This window comes from Acomys minous (assembly GCF_964271855.1).
Source record: "Acomys minous genome assembly, chromosome: 17".
NCBI lineage: Eukaryota > Metazoa > Chordata > Mammalia > Rodentia > Muridae > Acomys > Acomys minous.
In genome coordinates this window covers 6,951,428-6,975,527 of record NC_140500.1, presented here as the reverse complement: position 1 = coordinate 6,975,527, position 24,100 = coordinate 6,951,428, and the positions used below count along the sequence as shown (strand labels likewise).

The following is a 24,100-nucleotide window of genomic DNA, read 5'->3' as shown; positions in this document are numbered from 1 at the left end:
ACAGCTGACCCTCCGTGATTATCGAGACTCGGCACCCAGCAGTCTACGGAACCCTCCCCTTTTCTGAGTGACTGATACCTAAGGGCACCTCCCTCACCTGAGTCCCTGCAGATGACCAGCAGAAAGAAAACGACACACATGGCCCAACACATGCAATACACACCTTCGCATAGCCTGGGTTAAAGCACGCAGTGAGGCCACTCATCGTTTAACATTAAATTAAAACTCATCACCAAAGGCCAGAAGCCTCTGCTACAATCAACGGCACCTTCATTACCTGGATTAACTCATCTTCAGGCAGAGACACTGTAAAGTTCACATGACAGAGGCAGCAAGGGGTCATGGACCGGAGTTTGAAGTACAAACTCTGCATAAAAAAGAGGAATGGTGACTTCACTCTTCACTGCTAGTGAATTCATGGAGTTACTTCTGTCCAGGAACATTACGTCATGAAAGGTGAAAACCAAGAAAGGAAAGCAACACTGGCCCTCTTTTTAAGAGTACAGTGCAGTGACTGGCTGTTGGTAAGGTCCAAGTGCTTATACACAGGACATGAAGTCAGAGGCAGGACTACCTTGGAAGGAAGGGGACCAAGGGGAGCCCAGTCACACCTCCACACTGCACTAACACAACTTGATGAAACCCAGCATTCTGTACAAAGAACAAGCACCAACAAAGGTTTAAAGTTTGTCAACAACTCAGGCTCTCAAAAACATTCTATAGGTATACTAGATTTTTATTAAAGTTAAGCTACTAAACTAAATAGCTTCTTAAATAATACTGTCTCTTAGAAGAGCAAGTGTGGCACAGGTGAGACTAATAGGCTCACACAGACAGCACATCTCAGCCACTTGCCGTCCTAGGGACCACGGAGACTGGTCTAGTTAAAGCGGGTTCTGAGTGGCAGACTCCTACCTTGAGCAAGTTCTCACAGAGGCCATTGAAGTTCTTATTGAGGGCCTGGTTAGTCAGATTGAGGCTACTCAACCGCACCACTCTCACTGAGGTGAACATCTAGATGCGGAGAGAGAACAGCACGGCAGCTGGTTAGCTTTTCCTAAGTCTAATGCTTGATAAACCTAGCAAATAATGAATAACTAATGAAATTTAAAGGGATAGTGTATGTAATTACTATTAGGGTCAAAAAGAAAAGGTGTTAAGTGAAACTTACTCATAATGTGTTTGGTATTTGCTTCAATCTGATAAAAGGTTTACCTGTATTTCTGATGTCCAATTATTTATGCCAGGCATAATTTCTGTATTACAACTATAAAAACCTGTCAAAACAAATTGTAATTAAAATGTGGTATTTTACTGATTTTGATTTTTAGGAATGATGTTTCTCAACCATAAACTTTAAAGATAAAACTTCCATTACACCTGGTGATGGTGGTGGCATATGCCTTTAATCCCAGCTCTGGAGAAGCAGAGGCAGGCAAATCTCTGAGTTCCAGGACAGCCAAGGCTACACACAGAAACCCTGTCTCAAACAAACAAACAAACAAACAAACAAAATTTTCATTACCTTTTCCACATACTAGCCTGAGTTACATGAGATCCCATTTCAAAAGCAATAAATGAATGAATAACTAAGAAACAAAGAAGAAAGCAAGGCCTCTCACAAACTGTAACAAGAACACAGGTTTGTCTCAAAACAAGCTGGCTGCGTACCTGAAGGAGGGGGAACATCAGTAAGGAGGGAATGCACATCTTCCATGGCGTCAGTGTCATCGATCTAGAAACACAGAGACAAAACTACTGTACAACCACTACACACGGAAGGGTCCTGGTTCCTTAACAATTTCTTTCATTATCTAAACAACAAAAGTTTTTTTTTTTTTTTTTTTTTTTTTGAGACAGGGTTTCTCTGTGTTAGCCTTGGCCATCCTGGACTCACTTTGTAGACCAGGCTGGCTTCGAACTCACAGCGATCCGCCCGCCTCTGCCTCCCGAGTGCTGGGATTAAAGGCGTGCGCCACCACGCCCGGCTTAACAAAAGTTTTAAGAACTAAGGAAAGGCAGGGTGTTTCCCCTGCTAATGCACTTAACATGGGGACTGGAGAGATGTCTCAGAGTTGAGAGTGCTTGCTGTTCTTCCGAGAACCAGAGTTCCATTTCCAGAGCTCAAACAGGGACACTTACAACAGCCTGGAAGCCCAGCCCGATGACTCTACTGCCCTCTGTGGCGGCTTGAATGAGAGCACCCTCCATAGGCTCATGTACCTGGATACCTGGTCTCCAGATGATGGAGCTGTTTGGGAAGGATTAAGGGGTACAGCCTTGGAGGAGGTGAGTCATTCAGAGTGGCTCTCTCTCTCTGCCTGCTCCTTGCAGGTAAGGATGAAAGCTCTCAGCCACTGCTCCATCACCACATCTGCCTGCCTGCTGCCATGCTTCCTACCATGATGGGCATGGGCTCTTACCCCTGGAACTTGTAAGCCTCAATAAACTCTTTTCTTCTAGAAGTTGCCTTGGTCATGGTGTCTCTTACAGTAATACAAAAGTAACTAAGACATCCTCTTCTTGCCGCTGCAGACACCCGTACCCATATGCTCATACACACACAGACACATGCATATGAACAAAAAATAAAATGTAACATGAAACAAAAATTCTAGCATCAGCAAATTTCCACACAGTAACAACTTCAAATACTTCTAAGTGAATCCTTTTATACATTAAAGTATACTGAGGTTATTTTTATGCCGTTTTCAAAATGCTTATAAAAATGTTCTCTATAAAATATAAGCAAGCCTAAATAAAACCAGTATTCTTACACCAGAACATCCCACAGCTATGCTTACCTGCTCTTCAGTTTAGCTGCCTAGTCAATGGTCATATCCCAAGCAACAAGTTCCTAAACACCACACAAACAGATGGCAAGCATTCCCCATCTTTGTCCCCTGCCCTCACTGTCTGGCTGCACTGGAAGTCCTTTTGCTTGTGTGCCTCTGGCCAGCAGGATCCTAGTGCCTGACACAGCAGTTCTCCTCTGGGTCAAAGCTCAGGTGAGGCTGAGCCACCTGGAGCATGTAAGACACTTTCAGGGCCCACCTTGAAACTCTCTTTTCCTATATCTGAAGTAGAGTCCTAATAACCCCATTTCTCCAAGCTCCAGGAGGCAGCGATGTTCCCTCTGGCCATGGTAATTTCACAGCTCAGAGCTGAGGACTTCCCTGAATCATCTGCTTCTCCACTGTCTCCCATTTCCCCCCATCTCACACTGCAGAGCAATGGTAAATGGCTCCACTTAGGGTTTCTGAAAATAAAAACTCATCTCAGGAGGCAGGAGGATGGCTCAGCAGTCAAGAGCACACATTATTCTTGCAGAGAATCCAGCTTTTGTTCTCAGCACCCATGCTGCGTGGCTCATAACAAAGCCTATAACTCTAGTACTGGGCATCTGGCTCTCCCTGTCCTCAGGGACAACCTGAAGATGCATACACATACAAAAATGCATTAAAAATGAATAAAGGTTCAAAAACAAAACCACCCCTGATCTCACTCAGCTGCTTGTCTCTCCTGAGTGACACTTTAGTGTCCCACTATACAGAGAGCACTTCCTCTGGATCACCAGGGTCCCAGGTGAAGGCAACACGTGCATCCAGTCTTCATGGAGCTGAGGGTTGTGCACAGGTGTCGTGAACGCTAGGCCAGCACTTTACCAAATGAGCTACAGCCCCAGCCTCAAGTTTGGAATTTCTGGGCAATTCAGATTTTATGGTTTTGATGATGGTTGCTCAGCTCTCACTTTACAATTCATTTCAAGCCAGGTGGCTTCAGAACTATTTACATTACAGCACCAGCTACCAGTGCTGCCACCTTCAAGTCTGTGTGATTTCTACAACTTCCCTGATACTTACAACACAGTACAAAGTGCCACATCAGTTTAGAACCCAATTATAAAATACTTATCTTCTCAGTCCTCGGTCCCTATCTGCTACAGGACATGGCTGACATATCCTGCCCTCTACCCTGAACTTCCAGCAAAGAGCTTTTCCTTCCCCTTCACTATATAATATGGACATTTTGTTATTATTGGCTTTTTCTTTCTCTCTCTCCTTTCCCCCTTACCTACATTTATATACTTTAACTTACCTTATATGGAAAACGATCCAACGTCCTCATTTTTTTATTATAGGAAAAGGAAGGAATGTTAGGATTTTGCCCCAGTCTGCCTACCTGTGATGTCATTGCCTACCTGCCACGGGCCATGGCCGTACCCAGGGCTATATAAAAGGACAGGCCCACCTACCATTCTCTCTCTTAACCACTGGCTCTCTTTATTCCTCTCTCTCACTCCCTATCTCTCTGGGGTACCCTCCCCCCCTTTCCTTCTCCCCACACGCTCCTACAATAAACTCCATATAATATGTTTCCTGGCATCTTATTTTTTTAATTATTCAAAACTGCAATGCAGTATTACCTCTAAAACAAACGCGTCTTTTTTCCCATGTGAAAGGTCTAACTCTGTAACTTCATCAGAACTTTCCGATTGCGATCTTAAAAGTCTTGAGCGCTGTCTAGGTTCTGGGATGGGTGAGCCTATCATCTCTTCAGATACCTCCTGAAAGAAATGTAATCACGAAGACTCAATTCTTCAGTTTGCTTTTAAAGTTTTATATTAACAGGCATCTTCCTGAGGGGGGGGAACATCCATAAGAAACATTCAGTGAACTCCATACTTAAGTTTAATCTTTAGGGACATAGAAGACACAGATGTTCTCTTTTATCTATAAAAGTGGCGGGGGTGTTCTGGTGCATTTGTTGTGTATTCAGATGCTGATTTCTGTGCCCCGAGATCTGGTTGCAGTCAGGACATGAGCACTGCCACGATCACTGATCAATGTTGTGTAAAGAATGCTCCCCAAAACCTCTGATTGGTTAATATAGAAGCTAATAACCCTAAAGCTAGGCCAGAGAAGACAAGGAGGCAGGACTTCCGCACTCAGTCTTGAGAGTCTCAGGTAGGGGCCACAAGAAAGAAAAGAAGAAGGAGGGAGAGGCAGAGGAAGGGTGTGGCCATGAGGACTGACCCGATGGAGCAGGAGCAGCCAGGCAGGGCCACTGTGGCAGGTAATTGGGGGCGTGCCTGGGAAGTGGGCAGACTAGCACAGAGGGTTAGGATAGATGGCTATCTGCCCAGCTCCAGAGCCTTAATGCTGACTGACTAAATCTACAGGTCTCTGTCTCATTATTTTGGAGCTAGAACAGGCGACTAGAAACAGGCTCCCAAATCATAACTTAATTTTACAAATGGTGCCCATCCCATTAGGCACGTAATCCAAACTTGGACAGAAACTCAAACATAGGTCGGAAGAAAGCTCAGATAGCCAGGAAAAAAAGCCACCCACAAAAGCAGCTGGGAGGGGGAGGTGGTTGGAAAGGGATGTGGCTCCCTGGCAACAACACACTACCGACAGCCGTTAGCCGGCTCTAGCTTCCCCAAGCCTTGAGGGCTCTGGAGAAAGGTGGCAAGCTAGGCTTGGCTATTTTTCAGATATTAATATAGTAACACACCAGCATTTCATTGTTGTTTTTTAAAGGCTCAAGTTGTTATCCAACAGAAACACAAAGCAACTGACACTAAATATTAAGTAACGGAAGCAATTTTAATGAAAAATTTACCTATCTCATAACATTCAAAAGATTACATTTTCAACTCATGAAACACATCATTGTAACTATGGCGTGTTTCTCTTAACTCAGACTCTAGCTGAAGGTGTCTGTGGTGCAGAAGCAGTATGTGAGGCAGCTGCCAGCTCAGTACGCTTGACTGTGGCTGCTGAGCACCTTGAAAGGAGCAGTCACTGAAACATTCTCAGGACTGCAAGTTCACCATAAGAAATCTGTTTACAAAGAGGCTGTTTCCTTTCTTTCTCAAGAAAGCTCTCACTCTGTAGCCCAGGCTGGCCTCAACCTCACAGCAGTGAGTTGCTGCAGCTGCCCACCTGCTGGGATTACAGATGTAAGTCACTACCCCAGCCGAAGCCAGCACTTAAAACAACTTACACCTGACAAGTCTGTACTGAGAGGCTCTCACTACAGGGAGACCTTTCTAGGACAAGAAACATGGCTACAATGGAGCTTTGCTCTACAAGTCACAGTGGGCAAGAGAAAAAAAGTTTAAAATCTTTGAGTTTGAGAACTTACGCACAGTACACACACACATAAAGACACATGCACATGCATGTCACAAGAAACAAATGAGGAAGTGATAAGTGAAATCTGAAAGGAGAGCTGCCCTCTATAGCCTGGATGTCAGAGGAGGCCTCGCCCAAAAGCAGACACTGAAGCAGACAGTAGGGGGAGACGTCCGCTAAATTAACTACACCTGACCAATAACTGGTCATTCCCTGTGTAGGCTCATTCACTTACCGGAGGGTTGATTTCATACAGCTCTTTGTTTTTGGCAATTGTGTCATTTATTTTCTTCTGCATGTGGGAGATGTGCTGCTCATAGGAGCCATCATTAGGGGTCTTCCCAGCAATCTGGATCCCGCCAGGCATTGGTAAAGCTGCTAAGTAGACCCCTGTGGCCGACTTGTGAAAGCAACAGGGACACAATCAGACACAACATCAAAGCATGGCGTCAAGTTCCCTGTCTAGGAATGTGTGCTTCCTAGACAGGAAGAAAAAGAAAAGTTGAACTCTGAGCAATTTGGGCAAGAGAATGTGACATCCACCGTGAGCTCCAGGACAGTTTAGGCTACAGTAGGAGACCATGTCTCAAAATCTAAAATAAGTACATAAAAATCACTTGAAATCAAATATACCTTAGCAAAAAGAAAAATGCTACTGCAACAGCTTTCCCACCTGTGAGTAGCAGGCTGTCTAGAGAAGGGCAGCAACAGAGCGCAGCTGCAGTCAAGGAGGGACAGGACATGGGAAGAAGAAGCCTGAGCAGTCTCCTCCACACGGCTCATCCCCACCTCACTCCAAAGCCAGCAACACAAACAATTACTTGACATCATGACAACTTCTCCTTCTACAGCAATCACTATACACTATCAGCATTGGGAAATTATGGAAACAATAGAGTAAATAAAGTCTATGTGTGTGCATGTGTATTTAAGCTACCACAAGCAAGGCAAAATGAAAAGAAATCTAAGCATACAGGTGGTTGTGGCAGCACATGCCCCTACCATCCCAGCTCTTAAAAGGTAGAGCCAAGAGGATCAGGGATTTAAGACCAGCCTCAGCTATACAACAAGTTCAAGACCAGCCTGAGCTGCATGAAACCCTATCTCAAAAAACCAAAAACAGGGATGGTAAGATGGCGAGTAAAGGTACCCTCTGCAACGTTTGACAGCCTGAGTTCTATCCATGTGACCCACAGGGTGGAAGGAGAGAAGAGACTTCCTCAGGTTGTCCTTTGGTCCCAACATGTGCACCCCAGTATGTGCAGCATGATGCATGCACACCCACAAATAAATATGAAACAATAATAAGGGGGAAAAAAAGAAGCATTAAAGGGAGAGGTAGTTCTTTCAATTTATTTTGAATGCTTGTATATTTGATGTGAAATCCACCAACTGTCAACTTTTTGACATTCTACAATGATGCCTGCATACCAGCTGAAACTGGCCCTTGGCAATACTCTTCCAGAACTCAGTCAGCACAGCTACAGCTTAGCTCCTCATATCAACACTTGGCTACATTCGCTGACTGATGACCCACAGCATCTGTGTGCTGCAGAACCAGACAGGGCTGGGTTTTAAATCAATGGCAGTGCATAAGGCCCTGTCACTTTGGAATGTTGGCCTATGGCAGCACCATCCTCTCCTCTTAAGTGACACTTAACAGAGACTGCCCTGTCAGCTCACACAGGCTAGCCTTCAGACCATGAGACTACCCAATGCAACACAATCACATAATTATCTACCACATACAGAAATGTGCAGCTGAGAATGGTGCTGTATTCCTACAAATCCAGTACTCAGGAGGCCAGCATGTGTTTATTACCAAGAACCCTGTCTCAAAACCTAAAATCATAAATAAAACTTACATACTTGGTCTAATAAAAAAAAGGAAGTGAAACGAAATAATTCTGTATTTTAACTATAAATTTATATAGAAAAAGGAGTAGAATGTCCATAGATTTTATAACTTAAATATATCTACCTGCCATGAAAAGATGGCACAAGAAATACAATTTGAAAGCTGCAACACACAGACGAAAATCCTGCAATTGTCAACAGTCCAATATATGAATAATAATAAAGCTCAGGTCAGTGGCTTCCACTCAATGAACTAGAAGTAATAACTTTTACACTGATCCCTTGGAACTGGCTAATTGCCAGAGCCAAATCTTAAAACAGGTCCAATTGTTAAAGGTTTACTGTCTGCTTCTTTAGCTAAGTCTTCTACTTTTGTTTACTTATTCTTTTGAGACAGGGTCTTGCTGTGTAGCTATTAGCCCTTGTCTCCTGATGCCCCTCATACCCCAGGTGCAGGATGGTAAGGCTGTACTACCACATCTGGCTATGCCCTCTCTTATGTAGCCTTCTGAAACCCACACCACAGAGTCTCCATCTACAGAGCTGATGAAAGACAGCCAACAGCCTCTCAACTCACCGCTAAGCCCATCAACATGTTTTCGCCCACTGTGATCTGAATTCTTAGTCCAAACAAAGCATTCATTCCTTTGAGCTTGAGCTTGTTCATCAGTTGGGTGTGTACTTCATACTCCATGAACGGCAGGAGATTACTGACAGCTGTGGCGTTGGCTTCTGCCTGCGCTTTCTTTTTTAAGCGACATAACCTACAAAGGAGAGGAATTCTGTCAGTTCTTGGTACCTTCCTGAGAAATGCCCAGATGGGGAGCTGGTTCAGTGCAGTAGTTCTTTTTAGGGTGCTTGAGGTTCTGGGTGTGAGGCCCAGCCCTATTAAGACTCCCTAAAAACATGTTTGGAAACACACTCGTCTCAAATAGATTTGTTACACAAAAACTAATACTTTGATATTTCGGTCACTGGGTATGTCTTTACTGGAAGTTGTAGCTCAGTTATGTAGACATTAAAAATGCCCAACTCAGCCTGGCACAGTGGCACACACCTTTAATCCCAATATTCAGGGAGGCAGAGGCAGGCAGATCTCTGGTGGGTTCGAGGCCAGCCTGGTCTACAAAACAAGTCCAGGACAGCCAAGGCTACAAAGAGGAAACCCTATCTCAAAAAGCAAAACAAAACAAAACAAAACACACACACACACACACACACACACACACACACACACACTCGCGCACACACACTCGCGCGCGCACGCACACACACACACAGACTCTCTAGAAACTAATTGATCAGAATCACTACACAATTAAACATCTTACAATCCAGGGCTAGAGGTGACTCAGCAGTTAAGAACACCGGCTGTTCTTCCAGAGAACCAAAGGTCAAGTCCGAGCACCCACATAGCAGCTCACAACCATCTCTAACTCCAGTTCTAAGGGATCTGATGCCCTTTTCTGGCCTCTGTAAGGCACCAGGTATGACCATGGTTGTGTACACATACATGTAAGCGAAATACCACACAAGGAATTTTTTCTTAATCTTAGGTTCTATAACTGTATGTGATACAGGATGAGTAGCAGAGAGAAATGTTAGCTAAGAACACAAATTAACTGAGCACCTATTACGCAACAGAAAGCCTTCAAAGGGAACATAGCCAGACCAACACACCACTCATACAGCAGTAATGACAGCCAGAAGGCAGTGGTAAAGGCTGTTTTTACTGTACTCACAAAACCACCTACAGATCAAAATGTTTTCAACATAAAAATAAATACACATCCAGACCCTGCCCCCCAAAATATTCATCACTAACAGATCAAGAAATACTAAAGAATATATTCTCTGGGGGACAGGGAGGTGTTCCAAAATGGAAGCAAAAGACAGAAGAAAACACTAAACAGAATAGAAATATATTTCAGAACAAAACTCAATACAAGTCTGGAATTAATCTGATGTGTAAAGGAGGACAATAGCAATGATTCCTAAAATGGACATGAGCAGGAAGTGGGGGACATGAGCAGGAAGTGGGAGGCTGTCCAGAAAATGGGGACTGTCACAGGAAGTAGATGACATTAACAGGAAGTGGGGGTCATGAACAGGAAGTGGGAAACCATCAGCTCAACGGAAATAACATAAGCAGCAGTGGTTTGTACAATGGGTGTAAAGCTCAGGAGCATGTTTTGCACTAGATTTATAAATATGGGACTCACAGGGCCAAAACCCCTGGCTCCCATGAGCATGAGTCAACAGACTGAAGAGTCGGGGGCTGGAGAGGGGGCTCAGTAGTAGAGACCACCAGCTGTCCCCCCAGAGGACTTGGGTTCAATCCCTAGCACCCACAGCAGCTGTCCCCCCAGAGGACTTGGGTTCAATCCCTAGCACCCACACCAGCTGTCCCCCCAGAGGACTTGGGTTCAATCCCTAGCACCCACACCAGCTGTCCCCCCAGAGGACCTGGGTTCAATCCCTAGCACCCACAGCAGCTGTCCCCCCAGAGGACTTGGGTTCAATCCCTAGCACCCACACCAGCTGTCCCCCCAGAGGACCTGGGTTCAATTCCTAGCACCCACACCAGCTGTCCCCCCAGAGGACTTGGGTTCAATCCCTAGCACCCACAGCAGCTGTCCCCCCAGAGGACTTGGGTTCAATCCCTAGCACCCACACCAGCTGTCCCCCCAGAGGACTTGGGTTCAATCCCTAGCACCCACAGCAGCTGTCCCCCCAGAGGACTTGGGTTCAATCCCTAGCACCCACACCAGCTGTCCCCCCAGAGGACTTGGGTTCAATCCCTAGCACCCACACCAGCTGTCCCCCCAGAGGACTTGGGTTCAATCCCTAGCACCCACAGCAGCTGTCCCCCCAGAGGACTTGGGTTCAATCCCTAGCACCCACACCAGCTGTCCCCCCAGAGGACTTGGGTTCAATCCCTAGCACCCACAGCAGCTGTCCCCCCAGAGGACTTGGGTTCAATCCCTAGCACCCACAGCAGCTGTCCCCCCAGAGGACTTGGGTTCAATCCCTAGCACCCACAGCAGCTGTCCCCCCAGAGGACTTGGGTTCAATCCCTAGCACCCACAGCAGCTGTCCCCCCAGAGGACTTGGGTTCAATCCCTAGCACCCACAGCAGCTGTCCCCCCAGAGGACTTGGGTTCAATCCCTAGCACCCACACCAGCTGTCCCCCCAGAGGACTTGGGTTCAATTCCTGGCACCCACAGCAGCTGTCCCCCCAGAGGACCTGGGTTCAATTCCTAGCACCCACACCAGCTGTCCCCCCAGAGGACCTGGGTTCAATCCCTAGCACCCACACCAGCTGTCCCCCCAGAGGACCTGGGTTCAATCCCTAGCACCCACCTGGCAGCCTACAACTCTAGTCCCAGCAGACCCGGAACTCTCATACAGACAAACATCAGGCAAAACACCAATGCATGCAAAATAAAAGTAAATAATTTAAAAAAAAAAAGATTCGGTAGACACTGTGAAATCAAAGGAGTCTCAATGAGAAAAGAACTGATGTTATTACTTCTGAAGTTTCCAGGTGAAGACAGAAACAAGGGACAAGGAAGCCTGGCAGTTGCTGGTGGCCTAGACACTTGGAGCTGTCTGCGGGCTATTCTTCAGGATGGCCTATTCTAACAAACAGCTGAGTTTTGTGCAAAAGAAACATTATGGAACACTGTTCTTCAAAAGAGAAGGAAAAAAAAAAAAGCAAAAATCACCCAGTTCCAGAATATATCAGTTTCTAAAGCTGTTGATATTTAGCCGCACTCCAAGCCAGTAGGCAAATTAACTCATACATGTAATAAACACCTACACAATAGAACTGAAAAACTTGAGTGTTACAGAGAGTGTTTTTTTTTCTGTCAGCTGTACAGGGGATAAATACAAGGTTCAAATGGAATTGCTGAGTGGGTCCAGTATCAGACATGTAAGAATTAATAGATATTATACAATAAGTTTGGGTCTGCACCTCATGGTACTCAGGGACACCAATACAGCTCTCACAAACATACCTTGCCTGAATAAGACAGCCTTTTCCAACAACCACGGCATCTGCGGGCAGATCTATAGTTGTAAAGAGGACATCAGGGACTTTCTGTTTCCTGCAGTTACAGCAATACGTGAGATGAGCTGGAAACGGCATGTTCAGTTCATCATATGGGATATGGCAGAATCCGCAGCCCACAGGCAAATTTTCTTCAATCCTATATAAATAGATTTTTAAAAATAAAGCTCTCTACTCAGGGTCCAATGCACAGTCACCCTCACACACACACACAAAACATAGCAAACAAGAGTCATAGGGCAATTCTAAAATACTTACACCATTCAAGCAATATAAGTTACGTACGGAGTGTCTGTGTATAAACCCATACAACTTATCCCAGAGCAGCAGGGGTACCACTGTGACTGATAAATTCCTAGCAACCATGAAACTGGAGCCATTACTACTCCTCTAAGGAAAAAAAGTCATGTTATACTAATTCTGTTTGATCATATGCCATGACATGACAGAGATGATGTCTAACACAAACATTTGGGGGTTAAATATCATAAAAACAGATGGATAGACAGCAAAGGTAATATTTTCCTAACAGTTAGTAAATACAAACATAAACACACAAAAACCCAAACAAACAACTCCTGGTTGCCTGTGGGAACTGAATGGTAAGATAAACAAATGCTTTGGTTTCCGGACACACAGATCCCAAGCTAGAACTAACCTGCAAGCAGCTCACAAGGGCTAAGTGAGATGCAGGCTTCTACAGAAAAAGTGTTACCTAGTAACAAGACCCTGTGATCTGCAACAGCAACTGTCAGGAAGTCATGCCCACGGGTGCAATAGTGGTCTGCCTATTGTGAGGAACCTGCTGCTTTCTGATTGGCCGGCAGGCTGACTCCACTGGGAGAACTCATACCTAGTATGTAACCTGGTCAGGAGTCCCTGGCTAGGGAGGTCATAAGCCCAACTGAGGAAACTACTACAATCATTTCTAAAGAGACATGGTGTCAAACTGCCTTCTAAACACTGGCATTTATATCCATAGACTAATGCTACTTTTAGCTGTGGTCAGAGAAATTTCTATCTGGAGAGACTCTGCTGAGAATAAGTGACCCAACGTTGAGTGCTGAGCCCTAAGTGAAACATCCATATCAACCCCACCACGGTCAAGCAACACAGGAGGATGAGACTGTTGTAAAACACTGTCATCTGTAGATGACGTGATCACACACCCAGGAACACACAGCTGCTGTGGTTTCCGACACAAGATCTGCACAAAGTAAAGAGCACTAACATCCTATAGCGCCTGAGGGAGGAGCTCATGGAGCCCCGCCCCCTCCGTGGGAGGCGACTGCAGTGCCAACAGCTAATGGGCTCCTCCTCGAGAGGGCGGTCATTTTCCCCAGTGGGGTGGCCATCAGGCATGCTGCCCATGCTCCAGTAAGTAACTTCCACCCCTGCTTCACAGAAGCAACTTTAATTAAATTCAGTGGGTCCCCAAAGGAGACCGAAAGCAGAAGGGGAACCCACTAGGGGAAACGATCTCAGTGGGGATAAGAGGTGAAGAGAGGTGGTAACGAAGGGCAAAAATGACCAACACACACCAAATGCATGTGTGAAATCACCCCAGAATAAAAGATAAGAAATTGGGGGTTTTAACAACAACAACAACAAAAAAAGTATTTAAAAAGGAAAGAAGTTAGAAAAGAAGCTAGAAAAAGGTATACACTAAGATTCCTTATTTCTAATAGCTTAACATTCCTGAGAGGCCAAAAGAACTACTTCATATGACATACATATTACAAACAAACCTACACTGAGCACCACGATCAGCACTGAGTCAACACCGGTTCCCTGACCTATCACAGCCTGTTCTATAAACCTGCAAGGACTACTTAGAAATGTCTTTCAGGTTAGTTGGTTTGTTCTGAAGATTAAGAAAACCATAGCTAACTCTGCCCTCCCTGTCCCTGTGACAGATACAAATACAAGTCCCTCCCAGCTGAGTCAGGCTGGGCACACAGCAGCTTGCTCAGAAACTCCATCAGAAGGAAGCTGACCTCCTGTGCGGACTCAGGAGGGAGACTAGGTGGAGCCATCTTTAGCTAAACACTCTGCACAGACTTGGGTGTGCGGCAACAGCATGAGGCAAAGATCAGAGCAGTACAACCCATAAAAACACAAGCAATACAGAAAGAACTTTCTCTGAACACTGAGACTCAGGGAATCATTTTCTTTCTACTCTCCAACATTCTCCAAGTTATCTCTAGTAAGCACTGCTCATGCCATGAGGTGCTGGACCTGACAAGAGGATTCAGTGTAGAAAGGTGGGTTACCACAGAGTCTGGTCACCTGGGTTTGATCCCTGGGACGCACACACTGAAAGGAAAGAGATCACTGCGACAAGTTGTCCGCTGACTACCACCCACACGTTATGGCATGTGTGCATCCACAACTCTCCTACACACCCACATGTACACACACTAAACAATGCTCTAAAGTGTTATTAGAATTTATAAAACAAATACCCAGCAGCTTTGGAAAATGTATTATATTAGTCTCTTAAGATCCCGGGAATGTAGTTCCATGGCAAAGCGCTTGCCTAACACAAACAGATTTCTAAATTCAACCACTGGTGACCTGCTACCTTCCTCAAGAATGCAAGCCGACTGGCGTGGCTGTCTGTAGCCTGCCCAGCAAGCACAGGTTCTGCTTCACCCTCAGCCTAGGTGTAACACACTATGCACCAGGCAAATCACTCAATAGTATAGTCAATTCCTCAACAATGCCCCTATTCTGAAGGCTCTAGAATAAGGAATAGTAATACCCATTTGAATATCCTCAAAAGAATAAAATAGCCAAGCTCCCCATCACCCACACTAGCACATCATTCCACATCATAGCCTCTTGCAAAGTCACACTTAGGTGGAACACAGAGCACTTTTATACTTTCTTCCTTAATTTATCTACTTTAGTTGTTTTTAATCACAGTAGATGCCAATATTAAGCTAATATATCCTAATATACTTATATATATCCAACATTTTATTTTCCACTTCACATGCCTTGAAGTCTTTTTTTCATAAAGCTTTTAAGCAGTTTAACACAATATAGTGAGTGCTTTGATCATGATTGTAAAAGAGGAATTGATGAGAATAAATTGTGTTGTGGGGATGAGACAAAAAGAAGAAAAGTAAACAAAGTAGGTCCATTTCATGAGAAAGCCAAAAAAAAAAAAAAAAAAAAGATGTACTTGATTCTTCTGCAGTCAGTCACACACGGGGCGTCATCAAGACAGCAGAGACAGTGATGTGTAAGACAGCTCAGCACATCTATCAGCACAGGCGGGCCGAGAAGAGACCAGCAAGCACCGCGGGGCCACTATCCCACTGTCAGTTACACAGGAAACGACCTGAGCTCTGAGGTTTTAAAAAGTCAGTCTCTCCCTTCTCTATTTAGGAAAGCAAGCCATGACAACCTCTGTTCCAAACAGCCCTCCACGGTGCCTTCCTGTAGAAACCGAGGGTTCAGTACAGCCGCCGTGCCAGATGCCGATAAAATACAGACTTCTTCACTAGAAAAGAGAAGACAAAAAGCCACAAGTTAAAATCCCCAACTGTAAGCCTTCGGGAAACACTAAATATCAAGAGTGATGAACTGAGTCCAGGTCAGACCGCCCCAGAAGTTAGTATCCAAGGACTCTCTCCCTACACTTAGCAGGAAATAAGCAAAGTGTGGACCACCTGATGAGGGCAAGAGCTGTTGCAACCTGAAAGTGCCCAAAATAAATTAACATCCATAGCTTCCTGAAGTATTAAAAATTTTAAACTGCAAATCCAATAGCAAGCTACCAAATTATTACTCTAAATATCTATAAAAGCTTTATTAAAATTGTTGTAAAAATACAACTATGTAAGGAATCTATAGTGCTACAGCTTAACCTGAGTTACAAAAGTATCTAAAGCAGAACCCAAAATATACTACAGGAAACTTAAAAAGCATCCTTCATATCTGCATATCTGAATCTGATTTTAAAAAGGAATTCACTTAATTTTTCATTTTAAATTGCCTGTCTTGAAAGCAAATCCAGATGGCAGTCGATGTTACTGCTGAGCAGCATCACCCACAGCCAATGAGACAGGGAGCAGACTAGGAACATGAAGGGAGAACTCAGGAGTAAGTGGACAGAAGCAAAGAGCAAGAGCAGCCATGTGACACCTGAGCGCGGGGCACCAGGTGTCAAGGCAGACGGGGCTGCGAGCACCTGAGAACAACCGGAGTTCAGCACAGCCGTGTGCTTCAAAGAATCCCATCAAGAACAGTAGGAAGGAGGGGTTGGCACAGGAAAAAATTAGTAAAGATGAGACTCAAATGCAAAGATATTTTGAGAGCAGTCGTTTCTGGCACAAGAATCCAAACCGTGAAGTAAATTCGATGGACTTGGAGTCCTGGTGCCACTGATGCAGCTTTAAACTCCCCGCGCGCCTCCTTCAGCCTCACTGAGCCTGCCCTCCCGCACTCTCACACGTACACGTCCTCTCCAGCTTCCACCCAGGCCTCCACTCTCCATGCCTCAGCTCAAGCGTCAGTGCGTCACTGACACTTCTGACGGCAGTCTATCCACACTCCATTTTCACTAGCATTCCCATCCTATTTCAGACTTCTGGTCCTCTGGGATCCTGAAGCATCCTGGAATAGCTCGACAATAAACCTACCATACATGCCACACTTCAACAGAATGTACATTTCATGGCAAGAATCATGTCTTAAACACCAAGACCTTCAGACATAAAAGCATAGGAACTAAACCCATTCACCAGGCAGGACTACCTACCAGGAAATAAGACAGAGCAGTTATCACTAAGCTGGTAGTTAACACAAGAAGAAAAGTTACTACGGGGGCTCGAGAGACATTGCTCTTGCAGAGGACCCAGTTTTGATTCCCAGCACTCAACTGGTGGCTCACAGCCACCCATAAGCCCTGTTCCAGGGCATCCAAAAGGCACACTTGTGGTTTACATGCATGCAGAACATTCCTACATATAAAACCCAAAAGGTAAATCTAAAAAGAAAAGGCATCTATTCTGTGGTGCTCGAATGGCTCAAAGGAGTAACGTGTAGCCTCAAAGTTAAGCTTACAGTCCTCATGTTTACTGCACGATGACAACTCTCGGGCAGTGACGGCCCCACATGAGCAGAGGATCTGGTAGTAGGAACTGTGTAACACCAAGGGGAGACATAAGACAGCACAGGGTCAAAGGGCTTTGAAAGTACAGCAACTGCCAGCGTTCTAGAAGGGCATGACGATAGGGTTCAAGGAAGATAACATAACAAAATCAAAGGCAAAATATAGGTGGCCTAAGATAATAGGGCCAAAACTGGCATGAGGGAGCTAGTTGTATTGGTGGGAAAATGTCAGGTTGTATTCTGAGAGTAAAATTTCAGTTTCACATTTTAAAAATGGTTTCAACAGATTAGCAAGTCCAAAATATACTCCAAAGAGGGTCTAAGAACAAGAAAGCCACCCCAGTGGCTAAGAAGACAGCAGATGAGGGGCCTGGGCAGAAGGATGACTGGAGGTGGGCACACAGGAGAGCCAGCTCAGATGAAAATTAAGAGGAAGAGAAACAGCTTGTGGAAGCCTCTCCCTAACTTAGCAGGGTTGGGTAGGGATACTTTGTTACTGAGGAAAAGTACCATCCCAACTCCTAAATGGAGGAAGCATTTTGCTTTCTTATACAGGGTCTAGGTAGCCAGTGGCTGGCCTGGAATTCACTAGGTTGGCCAGGCTGGCCTTGAAATCAGAGAGACTTCTGCCTGCCAAGTGTTGGGATTAAGGATGGCTGAAGACAAACTTTAGAGCTACTTGACAATTCGTTTACAAAACACCTAGAGCTCTCTCCAAATGTCCCACTGGAAGGGGACCCCATAGCCAGCAGCTGAAGCGCTGCAGACCAAGAACCAATAACTGGGCGTGCCAGTTACTATCCCACACTGCTATGACCCTCACAGCCCACAGCAGTTCGTATCATCATCATTTTAGCAGATAAAGCAAGGCTCTCAAGTTTACACAGGTCAGGTGAGAAGGCATCTTGAACTTGATCTGATATTCTCAAGGCCCTGTCTTGGGTTCCCACTGTGCCTCTCTTCTTGGATTTGTATTGCCTTTCTCCCAGCTCACACAAGCCAAACCAGAAGTGTCAAGAAATCCAAGTGTCGTTTACCAGATGCTGGTTGACTCGCTGTAGCCCACTACAGCATGGCAGCCTAAGGCTTTAGCATGTGACTTTATCTCTTGTCTGATTTCTGCCCACCATGCATCACGAGTTTCTGGTTCATCTGAAAAATAAAGTTTAAGTCAGTTCACGACCCAACAGCACACTATACATTAGTAGGCAACGTTTGTAGTACGCCTGACTCTGGGAGGTGAAGGACAGCCCCACACTTTACGCTTCCCATTTTTCAAAGTGTTGATTTCATACAAGAATCAAGATCTAGCTCTGAAACCTGGCTGCTAGGACAGACCACTCGGCTCTACTAGCTTCAGCGCTTCAAGGGACAACGCAGGGCACCCTGTTTTAGTAGCTGTAACTTTAAATGGAGACCTTGACTTCCCAGACTCCAATGTTGTCTGTCTGTCTGTCTGACTGGTTTGGGGGACAGGATCTCATATAGGACCTCAGTCTGGACTCCCGCGCACTGTGTAGCTGAGGATGACCTTGACCTATCCTCCTGCCTCCAATTCTGAATGTCACAGGCATCACAGGCCATCACACTGTGCTCAGATTCTAAGCTGCGAGGACGACATGCTGTGTCTCATCTCACTGAGTGAAGACCTTATGTGGTCTATCCATAAATTTGATTTAAATTCTGATTTCGTATTCTGTCACCTACTTTTATAATCTACTACATTCTAGAGTTCTTCTCAAGGTAAAGATTTGTCACTATTTATAAATGGTATCCAAAAAAACTTTGTTTACCATTCTTTTATAAAGATCTAAGTCCTAGGGCAAAATAACAGGGCATAAAAGGATTGGTAAATCTAAAAAAGGGGAAAAAAAAACATAGGAGGGGCTGAGAAATACACTTTAAAGGGTTACCACGGATAATTTGTTAATATAGAAGGGCAAATTTAAACACACAATTATAAACTCTATACATGGCTTATGGGCATGGTAACTCACGCCTACAGTCCTGGCTACTTGGGAAGCGGAGCCCTTGAGTTTAAACCTAGCCTGGTCAACAAACTGGGGTTCCTGTTTCAACCATAACAAGACTGTTTAGGGACTAGCGATGAGCTAAGTGGTACAGCTATCATGTCATGGCACTGGGCCCCTCTCAGTGGTGGTAATAGTAATGCCCAGCATTGCTGAACTGTATCATGTCATGGGAAACTCTAACTCCCTTGTGAGGGGGCAGCCTCACACTTCTTAACTACCTGCACTTAACAAGTGAGCAGCCATTGCAAGTGACACTCACTCTTCATGGGCAAAGGTGATAAAGCGGTCTGTTTCTTGCTTCTTTTTGTGGCCCATGCCTGTGTGGGAGAACTCTGAAGGCTTACCTCTAGAGTCACTGATAAGCTCTTACTGTACATTCTCCACACAAAAGGTACCACTAGTACAGAAAATCAAGCAAATACCACTTTCTAAGACACAGCAGTTATATCAAATTCTTACCATAGCTTTTGAAAATAAATGAAGTAGAAGCATACTCACTAGTAAAGTAGTGAAGAGAGAAAGCTAAGAAAGGTTAAGAAGCGTGTTAGAGCTCACATTCCTGTGGTGACTGCCTCCTCTGCACAGAGGAGCTGGCAAGGGGAGAAATGAGGTAAATGTCAGGCAGCTGGTGGGTAAGTCTGGGGTTTGAGACAGAGCTACCCTAAAAAACCTTCCTTCAGAGGAAAAGAAAGAAGCAGACTTGAAACTGAGGAAAGATGAAAGAACAAGATAAAGTAAGGAAGAAAGAGAACAGAAAAGGCTACATCCCATACTATGAACTGAGAAATACAGAAACATTCAAATGGTGATCTGCGTCTACAGCCCCTTACAAACTTCTTCTCACATTCCTTGCTGAAATGTACACATTAAGAGCACACATACACTTCAGAGCACATAGTCACTTCTGCTAATAAGATACACATGCCTTTTTATTATTTTCTTTGATTGAGAGAGGGTCTTGCTCAACTGGAGTCAAACTCACTATGTAGATCAGGCTGTCTTGGCCTCCCCAGTGCTAGGGCTACAAGCATGAGCAACGACGCCTGGCTGGACATGCATGCCTGTGTACCAATTGAAACATCCATGTAACCTCATCCTTTTCCAAAAGGAAATTATAGCAGAGATTAAGCTATTACCTATGTAGTATTCTCATTTATCAAACAATTTAAAGTTCTAAGAAAGTAAGTCCCACAAATAGAAATAACTTTCAATTTAGAAAATAACTGTTTAACTAAAACACTGCACCAAATAAGTCTAACTTTTTCTTAAACTTGCTTGTGGAATTTGCTATTTACTCTGAATTGCCCTGGAAGTTTAAAATATTTTCAAAGGCAATCATGTCATGCCATGTTAAAAGTTTTCTCACCATAGACTCACCTTATCTGTACCACAAGAAACACATGGTAGATACCCTGTTTTTAAAAATGGGTTTTATAGGCAGCAATCCACAACACCATGTAAAAGTAATAAAGAGATGGAGGGAGCTACTTATTAAGCTTGGGATGTGTATATTTAGAAATGCCCCGCACATTCAAATGGAGAAGTGTTAACTCCCCTGAGGTGTGTGCAACCACACAGAATACAGTTACTCCACATCAGACTTACCTTGATATAACATAAAAAACAGATAGTTAAACCAAAGCCATGGAAGAATAAGTGGCTGATTAAACCTTAAAGAGAGCGAGAGCGAGAGCGAGAGCGAGCTGACTGAGTGCAAGTGCAGCATCCATACCCCTCAGGCAAGCTCACAAGCAGCCTTCATTTTGACACAGCCACACAAGCGCATGAGATGCCAGTACTGTACTTAGCAAAATACTGACGAGTGTAAAAAGCTAGTTACATGACATGGGTGCCAAGGAAGCAAATGGCATGTTGTCCACACTCTGGAAAATGTTAAACTTGATTTTGGATAAAGCAAAAGCTAAGGAACAAAGGGTTTGCAAAGCAGATTTGGCAGACAGGAGCCAGGAACGGTGATGTGTTGGCGCATGCTTGGGTCAGGTGACAGCACAGACTGAAAACTATGGCAGCTCACTGAAATGGTCACAGAAAGGAATGGCCCTAGACTCTAGGTGAGAGCAAGGCAAGCGTACAGGAGGAGTACTTCATCAGTGGTCACCCTGGCAACCATGGCCTCTACACTGTAAGCAAGAGCAAGGGATGAAGATTATTGACCTACAGAAAAATTTAGACTAACCAGTTTATTTAGTTTTAAGAAAGCCTCTATTTATCTTCAAAGCCTACACTACAATTGGGCCAATGGTGAGCCAGACTCAAAGAGCACTTGTAATTAATATGGTCTTATTATCAATAAAAGAATCACCTATATGACATTATTTAATCCCTGATAGACTCTTTTAAGATTTAAAAACTAAATTTTAATAGCAAACACACTACTGAAACTTTTTTTTTTTTACTGTACCAAAGCATAAATTAGAAGTTCTATAAAAGCAAAACAGCTTGGCTTTAAAATGTATGGCACTAATCCATGTAGTACATGGATACTATAAGTCATTTTAGGAAAATACAGCTGAGATGTGAACTCATTTAATAAGCATTCCACAAGAGTAAGAAAATGACCTCCACATGTAATAGCATGTTCTTATCATCTATACAATTATATCTAATTTAAAATTTAGAAAAAATTAAATTTTAATTATTGTACAAATTATGTTTTACACTGTTTTAAAGCTTTTCCCCCCTGTGGCTCAAGCTTTCTATAGGCTACACCAATCTCTGTATGTCTCCTGTCAGTAGCTGACATGCACTGAGCTCTATAGTCAGCACACTGCTGGCCTCAGGGGTGCTACCCTGTGGCTGGTGCAGAGTCCACTTTTCTAGAGCATGGTCACAGCTTGATATCTTGCCATCTTTTTGTGTCAGAAGTGTAGGCGGAACTACTAGAGAGTTCTTCAGTGCCAATGTGTATCTCAGGAAGGAAGGCATGATGAACTCAACACAAATGCCTCTATAAACGGAACCCTTTAGTGATTTTAGGCAATTACACATTTGTAACTAAGACACGCCTGCCTGACTGAGTGCAAGTGCAGCATCCATACCCCTCAGAGTGTTGAAAATCAGTTCTATTTATAGCTATTCAACATAATTTTCTGTTTTTTGCTGAAACAGGGCTCAGCATGCAGCCCAAACTAGCCTCAAATTCACAATGCTCCTGCCTCAGTTTGAGGGCACCATGACTATGAGGATGAGCCATCACATCCAGTTCAACCTAACTTAAAATGAACAAGAAGAGATAAAGGCTGGATCAAGAAAAGCTTTGGATATGGTAATCTAGCTGCCGAGGGACACAGGAAAGTTACATTCCCAAACATTGTCCCCTGGAGTACCAGAAATTGAACAGTTCAGGTTCAGTACAGAGTACACAGCCTCAAACTGGGTGGGGATTAGAAGGAGACTGAGAAAAAGATGCTCACTGTATGTGATATATGGAGGGCCACAGAGAACATCAAAGTCTAGACGTCGGTATGGCAGCTGGCTTACAGGCCATTCTGCATCTAACTGAATGCTGCTACTTTTATAAGTCAGACTCTAATGCAGCCTAACTGAGACCCCACTGTGTATGCATCACAGAACTACACATTCCTTATCTAGATTACTGGTACATACAGCAACCACGCCACACACGTCGCTGCTAGGACTTCTTGGTCTCACCACTTCCTCAAAACCAACTACAGTTGAGAACCAAAAGCCATCTACATACACCTTAATTCTCACCTGATCATCAACATCTCCCATAACATGTTATGACTAATAGGATGCCCACCTGGCTTAACGGTGTCCCTGGTGCTCATGCAGGGCTGAACTCACATAAGCATGCCGAAAACATTCAGTGAAAGACTCGAGAGTGTTGCTAAAGGGTTGCTAAAACAGAACAAGAACAAGCTAACAAACAAAATAGAATGAATAAATTCAGATGTTATTTCCTCACACATCAGTTGAGTCACGGTTTCTCTTCTGTTTTGTTGCTGTTTAGAGTAGGTCTTTCTACACAGCCCTGGCTGTCTGGGATCTCACTCTGTAGACCAGGCTGGCCTTGAATTCAGAGATCCACCTGCCTCTACCTCCCAAGGGCTGGGATTAAAGGTGTGTGTGGCCACCACCCATCTGTTCACATTTTCTTACAATTGAATATTTAGTAAAGTAATAAACTTATTTTTCAAGGTTTTACCTGAATTTTTGCTCCAAAAAAATGAGCTTTCTAAAAGAAACATAACTGTGATTAAGAAAATGCAGCATTTTCTAATTTCAAACCACTAAAGCATGCCTTACAACTCAAGACGACTATGATTTAAGAAAATGATAGGTTTATGTCCTTAAAATTCAAGATTCATCTAAAAATATTCTTAAAACTTCAAAAAAAATCTCAAAACCAAAACCAGCAATCTACTTTTAACTAATTTGTTTTTCCTAATTCTGGACATAATGTCAAATCAAAAATCACCCCATCCCCTTGCCTGACAGGCAGCTGACAGGCCTGCCATGTTCACTGGCAAATTCACGTTCATCCACAGTTAAGAGTGTAGGTCCCAAAGCCAGGTCACTTATGCTGTCCCTGTGGCTCTGCTGTGTTCTACTGATACCCTTAAGGAAACTGCTGTTTCATTTTGCTCACCCACAGAACAAGACTGGAGTTGCCCTCAAAGACCTCTTGAGACTCAAATGACGGGCTATTATAAAGCATTCAGATATGGTCTGGCATGTAGCAAATGCTCAAGCCTCTCTAGCTTGTCCCCAGGTCTGTGGAGAGGCAGCGTCTGCCAGGAAGAGACAAGCCATGCTGTCACTATCTCATCACTGATCTGCTTGCAGGCCTGGGTGTAATACAAAGAGCAGTGATAGCTCAGCC

At 44.2% G+C, this 24,100-nt stretch overlaps 1 protein-coding gene across 22 annotated transcripts in view; it reads right to left on the bottom strand.

Moving 5' to 3' along the window:
* Window positions 1-24,100, bottom strand: part of C2CD5 (C2 calcium dependent domain containing 5) — an 88,068-nt gene that overhangs the window by 17,092 nt on the left and 46,876 nt on the right. For 21 of the 22 annotated variants that reach the window (XM_084765833.1, XM_084765839.1, XM_084765836.1 and 18 more), the window contains 10 exons: window positions 18,238-18,352; window positions 15,492-15,587; window positions 12,024-12,215; window positions 8,578-8,764; window positions 6,379-6,543; window positions 4,427-4,567; window positions 1,672-1,735; window positions 1,216-1,277; window positions 916-1,014; window positions 278-367 (listed from right to left, as the gene is read on the bottom strand). In XM_084765833.1, the coding sequence (XP_084621959.1) occupies window positions 278-367; window positions 916-1,014; window positions 1,216-1,277; window positions 1,672-1,735; window positions 4,427-4,567; window positions 6,379-6,543; window positions 8,578-8,764; window positions 12,024-12,215; window positions 15,492-15,587; window positions 18,238-18,352 (1,211 nt within the window). The remainder of the gene's footprint in view (window positions 1-277; window positions 368-915; window positions 1,015-1,215; window positions 1,278-1,671; window positions 1,736-4,426; window positions 4,568-6,378; window positions 6,544-8,577; window positions 8,765-12,023; window positions 12,216-15,491; window positions 15,588-18,237; window positions 18,353-24,100) is intronic. The other variant, XM_084765847.1, reaches the window with a different exon arrangement.